General features: G+C 39.3%; 1 protein-coding gene across 1 annotated transcript; it reads left to right on the top strand.

Moving 5' to 3' along the window:
• Positions 1-11,367: 11,367 nt before the first annotated feature.
• On the top strand, positions 11,368-15,117 carry LOC135463174 (oocyte zinc finger protein XlCOF6-like). Its single transcript, XM_064740492.1, has 2 exons — positions 11,368-11,426; positions 12,426-15,117. Exon 2 carries the CDS (start codon positions 12,455-12,457, stop codon positions 14,648-14,650), a length of 2,196 nt encoding a protein of 731 aa, XP_064596562.1. The 5' UTR covers positions 11,368-11,426; positions 12,426-12,454; the 3' UTR covers positions 14,651-15,117.
• Positions 15,118-15,323: the final 206 nt, after the last annotated feature.

Genomic DNA, 15,323 nt, shown 5'->3' with positions numbered 1-15,323 from the left:
TTCTATTACAAGTTTTGGCACCTGTCGTTCGTATCTTAATCACTATGAATCAGTTATTGGTATCCCTCCAATTTCATTCAACACATCTCTCATGTCCGCTGGCACCAAGACATGGCCAAGCAACAGCACAATAGACAGGACAGGGTGTAGGGCGTGGGCAAACACGAGAGGACGTAAACACAGACACGAGACAGTTTATACTGGAATTTAACAAGCAAAAAGGGGGGGGGGGGTGGAAACATATTGAGGTTACAGCATTATCCGCAACAACAGTATCGCCATATGCAGGCTCTCCCCTAGTCTTGTATATTCTAAGGTACCAGGTGTTTCACACAGTCCAATCATCTTCAGCTTTAGATTGCTTGTCCCTCAATATATCTTAAGGTCATCTGCCTTGTTACCATCGCTACAGCTTCAGATTGATCATTCCAGAAGAATTGTCGGGGTGCTATCTTGAAAGTTACCATGGTAAAAGCATTAGACCAGTTGTCACGAACAGGATCTCGGGGTTCTGCCTTGATATTTGCCTTGGAAGCAGCAACATACTAGTTGTCTAGTATCTACTAGTAGATTTCAGGGATCTGTCTTGATGGTTACCATGGTTACAGCATTGGGATGCCCGTTACCAAGGACATGTTGCGATTTTGTTTTGGTATTAACTAGTTTTTCTGGAGTTGCCTCAGGCTGTTCCCGAACAACTGCTGATGATAGGGGATCATTGTAAGGCAGGACTAAGTGAGTATCCATGATCTGCCATTGCTGTCTTTTAAAGAGTAAACAGGATCGAGAGTACCTACATGTATCATCTGTTAGTAAATTGGATCGAGAATACCCATGATCTGCCATTTCTGTCTTTGACAGAGTAAACAGGATCGAGAGTACCTACATGTATGATCTGTTAGTAAACTGGATCGAGAGTACCCATGATCTGCCATTTCTGTCTTTGATAGAGTAAACAGGATCGAGAGTACCTACATGTATGATATGTTAGTGAATTGGATCTAGAGTACCGATGATCTGTCTTTTGTGTCTTTGATAGAGTAAACAGGATCGAGAGTACCTACATGTATGATCTGTTAGTAAACTGGATCGAGAGTACCCATGATCTGTCATTTCTGTCTTTGACAGAGTAAACAGGATCGAGAGTACCCATGATCTGCCATTTCTGTCTTTGATAGAGTAAACAGGATCGAGAGTACCTACATGTATGATCTGTTAGTAAATTGGATCGAGAGTACCCATGATCTGCCATTTCTGTCTTTGATAGAGTAAACAGGGTCGAGAGTACCTACATGTATGATATATTAGTAAACAGAATCGGGAGTACCCATGATCTGCCATTTCTGTCTTTGACAGAGTAAACAGGATCGAGAGTACCTACATGTATGATATGTTAGTAAATTGGATCATAAATACCCATGATCTGCCATTTCTGTCTTTGACAGAGTAAACAGGATCGAGAGTACCTACATGTATGATATGTTAGTAAATTGGATCGAGAGTACCCATGATCTGCCATTTCTGTCTTTGACAGAGTAAACAGGATCGAGAGTACCTACATGAATGATATGTTAGTAAACAGAATCGAGAGTACCCATGATCTGCCATTTCTGTCTTTGACAGAGTAAACAGAATCGAGAGTACCTACATGTATCATCTGTTAGTAAATTGGATCCAGAGTACCCATGATCTGCCATTTCTGTCTTTGATAGAGTAAACAGGATCGAGAGTACCTACATGTATGATATGTTAGTAAACAGAATCGAGAGTACCCATGATCTGCCATTTCTGTCTTTGACAGAGTAAACAGGATCGAGAGTACCTACATGTATGATCTGTTAGTAAATTGGATCGAGAATACCCATGATCTGCCATTTCTGTCTTTGACAGAGTAAACAGGATCGAGAGTACCTACATGTATGATATGTTAGTAAACAGAATCGAGAGTACCCATGATCTGCCATTTCTGTCTCTGACAGAGTAAACAGGATCGAGAGTACCTACATGTATGATATGTTAGTAAATTGGATCGAGAATACCCATGATCTGCCATTTCTGTCTTTGACAGAGTAAACAGGATCGAGAGTACCTACATGTATGATATGTTAGTAAACAGAATCGAGAGTACCCATGATCTGCCATTTCTGTCTCTGACAGAGTAAACAGGATCGAGAGTACCTACATGTATGATATGTTAGTAAACAGAATAGAGAGTACCCATGATCTGCCATTTCTGTCTTTGATAGAGTAACGGGATCGAGAGCACCTACATGTATGATCTGTTAGTAAATTAAATTGAGAATACCCAAGATCTGCCATTTGTGTCTTTGATAGAGTAAACAGGATCGAGAGTACCTACATGTATGATCTGTTAAATAAAAGTGGATCGAGAGTACCCATGCTCTGCCATTTCTGTCTTTAATAGAGTAAACAGGATCGAGAGTACCTACATCTAAGATCTGTTAGTAAATTGGATCGAGAGTACCCATGATCTGCCATTTCTGTCTTTGATAGAGTAAACAGGATCGAGAGTACCTACATGTATGATATATTAGTAAACTGGATCGAGAGTACTCATAATCTGCCATTTCTGTCTTTGACAGCGTAAACAGAATCGAGAGTACCTACATGTATGATCTGTTAGTAAATTGGATCGAGAGTACCAATGATCTGCCATTTCTGTCTTTGATAGAGTAAACAGGATCGAGAGTACCTACATGTATGATCTGTTAGTAAACAGAATCGAGAGTACCCATGATCTGCCATTTCTGTCTTTGACAGAGTAAACAGGATCGAGAGTACCTACATGTATGATCTGTTAGTAAATTGGATCGAGAGTACCCATGATCTGCAATTTCTGTCTTTGACCGAGTAAACAGGATCGAGAGTACCTACATGTATGATCTGTTAGTAAACAGGATCGAGAGTACCCATGATCTGCCATTTGTGTCTTTGATAGAGTAAACAGGATCGAGAGTACCTACATGTATAATCTGTTAGTAAATTTGATAGAGAGTACCCATGATCTGTCATTTCTGTCTTTGACAGAGTAAACAGGATCGAGAGTACTCATGATCTGCCATTTCTGTCTTTGACAGAGTAAACAGGATCGAGAGTACCTACATGTATGATCTGTTAGTAAATTGGATCGCGAGTACCCATGATCTGTCATTTGTGTCTTTGATAGAGTAAACAGGATCGAGAGTACCTACATGTATGATATGTTAGTAAACAGAATCGAGAGTACCCATGATCTGCCATTTCTGTCTTTGATAGAGTAACGGGATCGAGAGCACCTACATGTATGATCTGTTAGTAAATTAAATTGAGAATACCCATGATCAGTCATTTGTGTCTTTGATAGAGTAAAATGGATCGAGAGTACCTACATGTATGATCTGTTAAATAAAAGTGGATCGAGAGTACCCATGATCTGCCATTTCTGTCTTTAATAGAGTAAACAGGATCGAGAGTACCTACATCTATGATCTGTTACTAAATTGGATCGAGAGTACCCATGATCTGCCATTTCTGTCTTTGATAGAGTAAACAGGATCGAGAGTACCTACATGTATGATATGTTAGTAAACTGGATCGAGAGTACTCATGATCTGCCATTTCTGTCTTTGACAGAGTAAACAGGATCGAGAGTACCTACATGTATGATCTGTTAGTAAATTGGATCGAGAGTACCCATGATCTGCCATTTCTGTCTTTGATAGAGTAAACAGGATCGAGAGTACCTACATGTATGATCTGTTAGTAAACAGAATCGAGAGTACCCATGATCTGCCATTTCTGTCTTTGACAGAGTAAACAGGATCGAGAGTACCTACATGTATGATATGTTAGTAAATTGGATCGAGAGTATCCATGATCTGCCATTTCTGTCTTTGACCGAGTAAACAGGATCGAGAGTACCTACATGTATGATCTGTTAGTAAACAGGATCGAGAGTACCCATGATCTGCCATTTCTGTCTTTGATAGAGTAAACAGGATCGAGAGTACCTACATGTATAATCTGTTAGTAAATTTGATCGAGAGTACCCATGATCTGTCATTTCTGTCTTTGACAGAGTAAACAGGATCGAGAGTACCCATGATCTGCCATTTCTGTCTTTGACAGATTAAACAGGATCGAGAGTACCTACATGTATGATCTGTTAGTAAATTGGATCGCGAGTACCCATGATCTGTCATTTGTGTCTTTGATAGAGTAAACAGGATCGAGAGTACCTACATGTATGATATGTTAGTAAACAGAATCGAGAGTACCCATGATCTGCCATTTCTGTCTTTGATAGAGTAACGGGATCGAGAGCACCTACATGTATGATCTGTTAGTAAATTAAATTGAGAATACCCATGATCAGTCATTTGTGTCTTTGATAGAGTAAAATGGATCGAGAGTACCTACATGTATGATCTGTTAAATAAAAGTGGATCGAGAGTACCCATGATCTGCCATTTCTGTCTTTAATAGAGTAAACAGGATCGAGAGTACCTACATCTATGATCTGTTACTAAATTGGATCGAGAGTACCCATGATCTGCCATTTCTGTCTTTGATAGAGTAAACAGGATCGAGAGTACCTACATGTATGATATGTTAGTAAACTGGATCGAGAGTACTCATGATCTGCCATTTCTGTCTTTGACAGAGTAAACAGGATCGAGAGTACCTACATGTATGATCTGTTAGTAAATTGGATCGAGAGTACCCATGATCTGCCATTTCTGTCTTTGATAGAGTAAACAGGATCGAGAGTACCTACATGTATGATCTGTTAGTAAACAGAATCGAGAGTACCCATGATCTGCCATTTCTGTCTTTGACAGAGTAAACAGGATCGAGAGTACCTACATGTATGATATGTTAGTAAATTGGATCGAGAGTATCCATGATCTGCCATTTCTGTCTTTGACCGAGTAAACAGGATCGAGAGTACCTACATGTATGATCTGTTAGTAAACAGGATCGAGAGTACCCATGATCTGCCATTTCTGTCTTTGATAGAGTAAACAGGATCGAGAGTACCTACATGTATAATCTGTTAGTAAATTTGATCGAGAGTACCCATGATCTGTCATTTCTGTCTTTGACAGAGTAAACAGGATCGAGAGTACCCATGATCTGCCATTTCTGTCTTTGACAGATTAAACAGGATCGAGAGTACCTACATGTATGATCTGTTAGTAAATTGGATCGCGAGTACCCATGATCTGTCATTTGTGTCTTTGATAGAGTAAACAGGATCGAGAGTACCGATGATCTGCCATTTCTGTCTTTGATAGAGTAAACAGGATCGAGAGTACCTACATGTATGATCTGTTAGTAAACTGGATCGAGAGTACCCATGATCTGTCATTTCTGTCTTTGATAGAGTAAACAGAATCGAGAGTACCCATGATCTGCCATTTCTGTCTTTGACAGAGTAAACAGGATTGAGAGTACCTACATGTATGATCTGTTAGTAAATTGGATCGAGAGTACCCATGATCTGCCATTTCTGTCTTTGACAGAGTAAACAGGATCGAGAGTATATACATGTATGATCTGTTAGTAAATTGGATCGAGAGTACCCATGATCTGCCATTTCTGTCTTTGACAGAGTTAACAGGATCGAGAGTACCTACATGTATGATCTGTTAGTAAATTGGATCCAGAGTACCCATGATCTGCCATTTCTGTCTTTGATAGAGTAAACAGGATCGAGAGTACCTACATGTATGATCTGTTAGTAAATTGGATCGAGAGTACCCATAATCTGTCATTTCTGTCTTTGACAGAGTAAACAGGATCGAGAGTACCTACATGTATGATCTGTTAGTAAACGGGATCGAGAGTACCCATGATCTGCCATTTCTGTCTTTGACAGAGTAAACAGGATCGAGAGTACCTACATGTATGATCTGTTAGTGAATTGGATCGAGAGTACCCATGATCTGCCATTTCTGTCTTTGATAGAGTAAACAGGATCGAGAGCACCTACATGTATGATCTGTTAGTAAATTGGATCGAGAGTACCCATGATCTGCCATTTCTGTCTTTGATAGAGTAAACAGAATCGAGAGTACCCATGATCTGCTATTTCTTTCTTTTATAGAGTAAACAGGATCGAGAGTACCTACATGTATGATCTGTTAGTGAATTGGATCGAGAGTACCCATGATCTGCCATTTCTGTCTTTGACAGAGTAAACAGGATCGAGAGTACCTACATGTATGATATGTTAGTAAATTAGATCAAGAGTACCCATGATCTGTCATTTCTGTCTTTGACAGAGTAAATAGGATCGAGATTACCTACATGTATGATCTGTTAGTAAATTGGATCGAGAGTACCCATGATCTGCCATTTCTGTCTTTGACAGAGTAAACAGGATCGAGAGTACTCATGATCTGCCATTTCTGTCTTTGACAGAGTTAACAGGATCCGAGAGTACCTACATGTATGATATGTTAGTAAATTGCATCGAGAGTACCCATGATCTGTCATTTCTGTCTTTGACAGAGTAAACAGAAACGAGAGTACCCATGATATGCCATTTCTGTCTTTGACAGAGTAAACAGGATCGAGATTACCTACATGCGTGATCTGTTAGTAAACTGGATCGAGAGTACCCATGATCTGTCATTTCTGTCTTTGACAGAGTAAACAGGATCGAGAGTACCTACATGTATGATCTGTTAGTAAACTGGATAGAAGGTACCCATGATCTGTCATTTCTGTCTTTGATAGAGTAAACAGGATCGAGAGTACCTACATGTATGATCTGTTAGTAAACTGGATAGAAGGTACCCATGATCTGCCATTTCTGTCTTGACTGCTGGTTTCGACTTTTTATAGTTTTCATAGATTCATAGTCACGAGATTTTCTTTCCCAGTAAGACAAATCCTAGTAAAGAGTAGTACATCGTGTACTCTCCGGCCGTAAGTGTGAATGCCTCGGGCCCTGCCCAGTTTCCTCCCATAATTCTGGCCGCCGTCGTATAAGAGAACTATTCTTGAGTACGGCGTAAAACACCAATCAAATAAATAATACATAAATACATCGTGTGGTACATACTGTGCAGGTGCCCTTGGGTCCAATTCCACAAAGCCATTTCCGACTTCAGTAAAAATTTGAAATACAATCATGAAGCTTTTTTGGGTTTGTAGAAATCAAAATTCCACCTCCTCAATATTATTTTAAGAAAGTTGTGGCCAAAATTTCAACTTCAGTACCAAACCGTAAGCATCAGGGAGAGGTTTTAAATTTTTATTTAAGTAGGAAAAATCTTTGTGGAATCGGCCCCAGTAAACTTTGGATACATCAGTGCGATTAATTAGATGCAAATGTTTGGAGTTTGCTATGTATAGAGTTAAATATCAAGGAACTGAGATACCATTCCTGCAGATCCACCTGGACATTTCAATTTAACAATGTTGCCTACATCAAAAAAGAAATAATTCATCCTTAAAGGATTAGTGTCCAGATTTACTTACTGGCCCTAATTGTAAAGATTAAAACTTGTTTAAACATCATATTACGGGAAGGGTTTATGAGGAACGTAATAATGACTTGAAATCAACCGTAGTCGGGTAACGTCACAGATGGCCACCCAACTTTAGCTGGCTTTAATAATTTGGGGATTCGTATCAAAACGATGTCATTTTCGAGATGAATTCTAGCTACACAGAAGTGAACATACTGTCGTTTTGATTTGAACCCATAGTAGGCGACGTTGATGTTGTCATAGGCTATCGATGTAATGTTGTATATAATGAGAATAAACGTGATTCTTTTGCATACAATCGGTTAGAATATAAGCCGGTGTCAAGATGGGGGCAAAATCTTGTTCTGACAAAATTCATGATGTTACTGTACCAAATGTAATCTTACTCGCAAAATTCGGGTTAGATTGTCCTTCAGCAGGCACCTTTGTCAAGGTAGAGACAGAGCCTGTGTACAGATATACTAGGCGGGCATGACGAAGAACATTCGCCACGTGAAGTTTGTGAGGGCCAAATCTATCACAGTCTGCTCAATAGAAGCACGATGTGAATGTGCACAGAGAAGACAAACCATTCACCTGTTATGTGTGTATGAAACGGTTTAGATATTGGAGCGGTTTACAAAATCACGCGAGGATGTACTCCCCCGACAAAAAAGTGTTTTTCTGTCATATTTGTCAGAAAGTCGATTATCGTTTGAAATCTCTGCAGAACCACATATCCTGGCATACAGACCACAGACCTTTTCATTGTGATACTTGTCAGAAACGATTTCGGTTCTTAAAACATTTGAAAGAGCACTTGTTGGTACACTAAACTGTAAAAAAATATTTGTAAAGTTTGCAGCGAAGGATTCACGACGCGGTATCTTTTAAGGAGACATTTGAGAATACATATCGGTCACGTACCGTACAATTGTTACGTGTTTTGAGGCCGTTTTACGAAAAACAAAAACAAAAAAACATTCGCCGTGATCTGAAGAAAGACACGTGTATGAAAATAGCGTTAGACCAAAAAACGTTTGTAAGGAAAGGCTTACGCAACATGCGTCTTGTGAGAGCGAACAACACTAAAACCACGAAAATGTGGAAGGAAACCGGAAAGAACAGGAAGACCACTTAAAACTATGTCAATAAAAAATGACATATGGATTTTGTTATAATATTGGGTTTCTTCGAATGTCTTCTTCCATTGTTCCTTCAAAGAATTTGGGTTGATTGTTGTGTAGAGTAAAGGTTTGAGCACCGGAGAAGCGCTGAAGTTTTAACAAACAGGACTGTTCGAGATTTCCTTATTATTCAGAATTATTTTCAGTAACATGTTAATGTTTTTCACAACTAATTTTTGTAACCGTTACATCTGACACCTGTGGGTATCTTTGCTGCACACGTGTGGGAGTTTTTCTTGTAAACGTATATGATATTCGTATCTAAAGAAAGGAAGTGAAACTGGTTTAAAACTTAATACTATGTCAAAAATAGATTTTCGTTTGTTTGAGTTTTAGTTTTATATACATGTAGTTATACTAAAGGCTGTTATACGTCAGACAAGCTCAAACGTTTGGTAAACTGAGCAGTGTTGTCTGCTTTCATTCAGAATTACAAGCACATATGGAAATGCAGGAAAGATTAGTTGTAATTAATTGTATAGTACATGCATGTTTCTGTTTTTCTCTGTACAGGTTATGTTTGAACTGTTGAACTCATGACTGTTTATTGTTTCCTTTTTGTTTTGTTTTTTTTGTTTTTTTCTGTCTACATTTTTCTGGGTTTTTTTTCTTCAGCTCTATAGCTCTGCAGATGATTACAGTATTCTGGCAAACGTGCATTGTCTGAGATTCGTATGTTCATTAGAGAAAGATTTCATTTTATTTGAGAAGTTAAATGAAACTGGCTTATATAGGTCGATCGCTTTAAAACTATGTGAAAAAAGTATTTCTTTGCTTATTGAAATGTTTTGTAAATAACATACATGGGGTTGCGGGATATTATATGCTTTTGTTTAATAATTCCTCTCAGGACTTCGAGCCTTTCTTATAGTTTTTAGACGTTGTTATTCGAGAGCTTGGAGCTGGGAAGTTTGATAAAAGGAGAAATGTTTTCTGTTATTAAGAATTACATATTGAAATTGAAATGCAGGACAAATTGATTGTAATTCACTGGTGCTTGCCCTGCGGATTTTTTTTTTTTTAGGCAAATTTTAAACTTTTAACCCATGCGTGTTGGTCGTTCTTTTTTTTTCCAAACCAGATTTTTCAGCACACTACAAATATATGAAGAGCCTTCGTGCTGTGAACCAGCAAGAGATAGTTGCGCATGCGTGTGTCACCTGCATGGCCTGCGGGAAGTATGGATATTTTGTATATTTCTTTGCGAACGTTTTTCATACCTGCATGCATGTTCGTTATATTTTACTTTCTTGGGAAAGAAAATGAATCCGTCGTCAAAATGTCGATGACTTAAAACCGTTAAAAATAATTGTTTAGGGATTGTTGAAATATGTCTAGCATTTGTCTCTCTATTCAAGTTTAATAGAGTTCAAGTTGATTCTGTGTTAGGCTACTATTGTAGTATGCATTTTACTTCAGAGAATTTCCGTGTATACGGAGCTATGCGTGATTTCATTTAAATTTGTAAATCAGCATTCAGCATTCAGCAGAAACCTACTGTAATTATTACCTCGTGTTTTTGTCTTTCTTTACAGTTCTTGTTTTTGTGCTGTGTTTTTTTCCCCCATACCACATTATCAAAAATAATAAAGGGTCTTTCGTGTTATATCTTTCTTGTTTGATACATTCTTTAATTTAGATTTAAACCGACTATTCTAGTTAAGGTTTGGTGGTGCGTATGCGAACATGGAAAAATTTGTCGGTAAAAATATCCCTGAGGTCGGTGGTTTAATCGAGGCATTCCGATTCTCTCCACCAATGAGAAACCAATCACCATCGCATTAGTGAAAAACTCACGAGTAGGCCTATCATGTCAAACAACACTTAGACCTTGACACTGGAAAAAGGTCGGAATCCTCCCGTCTTTTTGGCTGTAGCTTTAAATCAGGAAGCTGATGGATTAAGTGCGGTGTATGGTTTCCTCCGGGTTGTCTTACCCATTCTCCACCCATAACCGGGTGGGTGGAATATCTTTCAATGCGTGTTAAAACATGAGTCAAATGAATGAATCAATCCAATAACTAGCGTAATTAGATAACAACAGTTATGCCGGATACCATCATTCGGGCAATAACTCGGTGGCCATTCGCATGATCAGGTCGCGGAATTAATGCGCCAAACATATAGACCTGTACTGCCATTGTGTTCGCCTTGTTCTCGTAACACATAGGGATACATGTGCTTTCACAGGTGAAACAGTCACAAATAATAAATATATATTCGAGATTGGATTTAAATCTCAAAAGTGTAGTTATATTTAATTTTTGTTTAACACAATATGCGGAAGAATTTTTGAATTTTACATGTTCTATGCCGGCCACTATTCTGTGTGGAGAAAATCGGAGAATAATTTACAGGATCATCCATATAGGAGGCCTAGACAGACAAAGATTCATTGCTTTCATCTTGTTCAAATGAAAGTCTAGTACGTGTAATATTTCCTTTGTTTACGTGATTTTTGCGTGTATGCGTAAATGGGAATTCAACAGGTAATGTACATTTTTATGTATGCCTTATAAAGGTAAAAAATCAACATGCCTATCCCATCGTGATCGTCATCAAGTGGGCTTTATAGAACACAAGTCTACGTCTGTTAGAGTTCAAGGATTGATTTTCCGGAACAAAAAGTCAGTTTAGAGTTTTGTTCAGCCTGTGAGCGTTGTGGCGCGTTGATACTTTTTTTTTTCAGTACTCCCTGAAAATTATTTTTTCGGTTAAATCTTTGTAAGGACTACAAGCAGATTAACGCCGGGTAGAAGTAAGTATTGCAAGTTGTGTGGGGCCGCTATTTTAACGATACTTTCTGCGAGTACATATGATCGAAAGCTTAAGCCGAGGAATCTAACACGTCAACATTAGGGTTGTCAAACCAGGGACAGTAACAACAACAACATGTCAAGTGGCGAGCCGCTAAGCTAAAAAGAAAAGCCCCGAGCCGTTCCGTAGTGTTAGAGTTACTAGAAACAGATTTGCCTGACATATTTTTGTCAAGCAGTATGTTAGTCGACTGGGCGCCTTTCTCCATTCATCTTTTGCGATGTATACATGTGGTAAAATATGAACTTTTTGTACGTAATGCCACATTATCTCGTCAGTCGTGCTAATGTATTGGAAATAGCCACTTAGGGGGTTTGTAGTGTACCTCTTCCTGGAGGAGAATAGTCGTTTACACTGGACACTCCAGTTTTCTCCACCCACAAACGTCTTCCCCTTCGATGTGGTAGATCCAGGGTCGGGTCACACCTAAGACCTTAAAAGAGGAAGTCGTAACTTCCTTGCTTGGCGTTCACCATTAAGGGGATAGTGCAACAACTCGTATCAGTGTTGACCTGTATCAGTATAATGGCTCGGCCGGGGTAGCTCACTTGCCTTCGTAAGTCGTCTCAGTGAAGCAGCACTGAATAATAGAGCGGTGGAAATCCGTCCTGCAACAAGGCAGCACATTACATGCACTCTTAGGACTCCTTCGTCGTCATATGACTGAAAAATTGTTAAGTGTGACTTGAACCCCCAAGCACTCTCACATAAATCTTGTTGGTGTCATAAGTGTGAAGGATTCTTGTCTCAGGAGGTAAACATCAGTCAAAAAAATGGAAAAAAGGAAATGACTTAAAATTTCGGCCACAAAAGTGCATTTTTAGAGGCAAGTAAATGTCACAAAATATTAGTTTTGGTACTGACACTTAGACCTGTGAGGTCATTGCCTTCATTCATTTCACTGATGTAATAATAAGTCTTTTTTTTATTTCATTTGCAGCTGACTCATTGACTCTGTTGACACCAGGCATGGATACAGGTGTTGAACATTCACATGAGCCTAAAGTCCAGCCTGTGAAGACAGAAAATTCTGTGCTGATACATATACCTCACATGCAGGATGACAGCACCACTGAAAACAATGATATTCAGCTTGTTTTTGGCACTGGTCTTCCAGATGGAGCGCAGTCAAAGCTTGTTTTGGGCATCCAGGAGAAACCGGTTGTTTCAGCCAGTAAGGAAAGTGTTGATTACTCTGATAAAAGCGTGAAGAATGAAGCAGGTGAGCCGAGAAGTTATCCACCTCATCTAACATCCGAACAAACAAGGTCTTCTTTGCTGAACCAACTTCTCCGTACAAAGCCTGTTCAGGTAAAGACGTCTTATGTTGTGGAAACTGATTTATACAGCGTACCTGTGGCTGCTACGAGATCAGAGAAACGATCACGGAAGACACGTAGGCCAACAAAACGTGCTGCACCTGTGGTAAACAACAGATCTGAGCTGAACAGAGCAGATATTGGTCCCTCTGACCAGGTATCTCCGGAACCAGGTGATGACTCTATACCTAGGTTTTCCTCTAGCCTTGGTCTGCCAGAAGAACAAGTAAACATGGATGAAGACAGAGAATGTACGAGCAGACGAGACACGGTTAAGTCAAGACTCTTGGCACCTGCAATGAACAGAGATGTGAAGGATCGTCCAAGAACAGATGTTGACTATACTGGGTCAGAGAGTAGTTCAGTGGCGGGTTCATCTATTTGTGTGTCTGCAGCCACAGAGCAAGATGCAGTTGATTTTTGTGTAAAGGGAAGTAACTCTGCAGAGTCTTCAAATTGTGTAGAACAGGCTGATATGGTAAGCCCCATTGAAGATGAGTTTACCTGTGATATCTGCCAGAAAACCTTTTCGTCTTTAGGCTGCCTGAATTCGCACACGGTAACACACATAGGTAAAGGTGGTAGTACATTTGGGATTTGTAGAAAAGATCTCCCGCAACAGTCCAGGCGTAAATCTCGAAGTCTAGCCCTTATAGTTGACAGCCCGTCAAATAGCTCTAATACAGACCAGGAAAGCTTTACAGAACAGTTCCAGTTAAAATCGCAGGGTCCAACCCGAATACAGACGGATCAGAAATCTTGTATCTGCAGTGTTTGTGGGAAATGTTTTAGATTGCCTTCTTTACTGAAGAAACATAAGAGAACTCATACAGGTGAAAAACCACATAGTTGTACGACCTGTGGCAAGGCATTTTCCCAGAGAGCCCACCTGAAAATACACGCCCGCTCACACACAGGTGAAAAGCCCTACGCATGTAATCTTTGTGATAAAACTTTCACCCTTCAGTGCTCACTGAAAAGACATATTCTAACGCACACAGGTATTAAGGCCTTCACATGTAATATTTGCCAGAAAAGTTACTATTGCAGGCCTGATTTGAACAAACATCTTCGAACACACAAGGGGGTAAAAATCTTCCCCCGTGAAAGGCCAGACATCTATGAAAAGCCTTTTGTCTGTAGTACTTGTGGCAAATGTTTCCCTCGTCAGTCGGAGTTGAAAAGGCACAACATGACACACACAGGCGAGAAACCGCACACCTGCGAAGTCTGTGGCAAGTGTTTCTCTGTGCAGTACAAGTTGAAAATTCACAATTTGATACACACAGGCGAGAGGCCGCATGTGTGTGCAGTTTGCGGCAAAGCTTTCACTCAGCTGTCTGGTTTGAGTTTGCATCGTATAACCCACACAGGGGAGCGGCCATACACCTGTGATACATGTGGTAAAAGCTTTACCCACCCATCCGCTCTGTCCACGCATAAACGAATCCACACAGGAGAAAAGCCATACACTTGCACTACCTGTGGCAAAAGTTTCGGTAAAAGTTGCTCGTTACGAATCCACACACTTATCCACACTGGTGAAAAGCCCTTTGTTTGTGATGTGTGTGGTAAAAGCTTTATCCAGTCGTTTGCATTGAAGACGCATAAAGTGACGCACACTGGTAAAATGCCTTATAATTGCTCGATTTGTGGGAAGGGGTTTACGGGACACTCTGCTTGGAAGAGACACGGACTGACGCACACAGGTGAAAAGCCGTTCACCTGTGATATTTGTGGTCAAAACTTCACCCGCCAGTTCTCGTTGAAAACCCATTATAAAAAGTGTCAGATGTCTAAGGTCAACATTTTAGCCAGCAGTTCATCTGAAACAAACATTGTCTAACATTTTTCATAAGCATACATTGTTAGAGGCATGTAACAAACATTATATCACACATTTATACCGAGTAATTCTTGCAGAACAATCATTATGAAACATGTAAACCTACACATATACTCTCTTTGTGAACAGAAATTGTAGACTGTGTCAAACTTTAATACAGGTACTTTTCTTGAACACATCATAAATGTCATAATGCTGGCTGTGGTGGTATAAGTGAAATATTCGTGAGTACAATGTAAAGCATAAATCAAATAAATATAATGCTGAAATTAAAGTTACATTATGTACTACTGTAATACCATGGTCATTTGTTGGAATATTTTCTTTAAAACATGAGTTTTGTTGGAATTGTACTGGGAGCCTTTAATCTTGTAAGAATTTGTACTGCAGTTCATCTACGTGGACATTGTTGAAAAGTGTAATACTGTAAATCTTTAACCTTGTTTGATCTTGTTAGGATGTGTAAATTAAATCTTCACTACTGTTAAAAGTTGTACTGTAAAGTTTCAAAATTGTTGAAATGTGTACCATAATGTTTCAACACTGTTGGAATATGCACTGCAATGTCTCAACATTGTTGAAATGTGTACTGTATGTACTGTAAAGTTTCAACATTGTTGAAATGTGTAATGCAATGCTTCAACATTATTGGAGTATGTACTGTAATGTTTGA

Source organism: Liolophura sinensis, chromosome 2 (genome assembly GCF_032854445.1).
Source record: "Liolophura sinensis isolate JHLJ2023 chromosome 2, CUHK_Ljap_v2, whole genome shotgun sequence".
NCBI classification, from domain to species: domain Eukaryota; kingdom Metazoa; phylum Mollusca; class Polyplacophora; order Chitonida; family Chitonidae; genus Liolophura; species Liolophura sinensis.
Note: the sequence above shows the minus strand (reverse complement) of the source record. Positions and strands in the feature narration are given on the sequence as shown.

Coding starts and splice junctions, on each gene's coding strand:
- LOC135463174 (XM_064740492.1), top strand. CDS start 12,455: ATGGATACAGGTGTTGAACATTCACATGAGCCTAAAGTCCAGCCTGTG.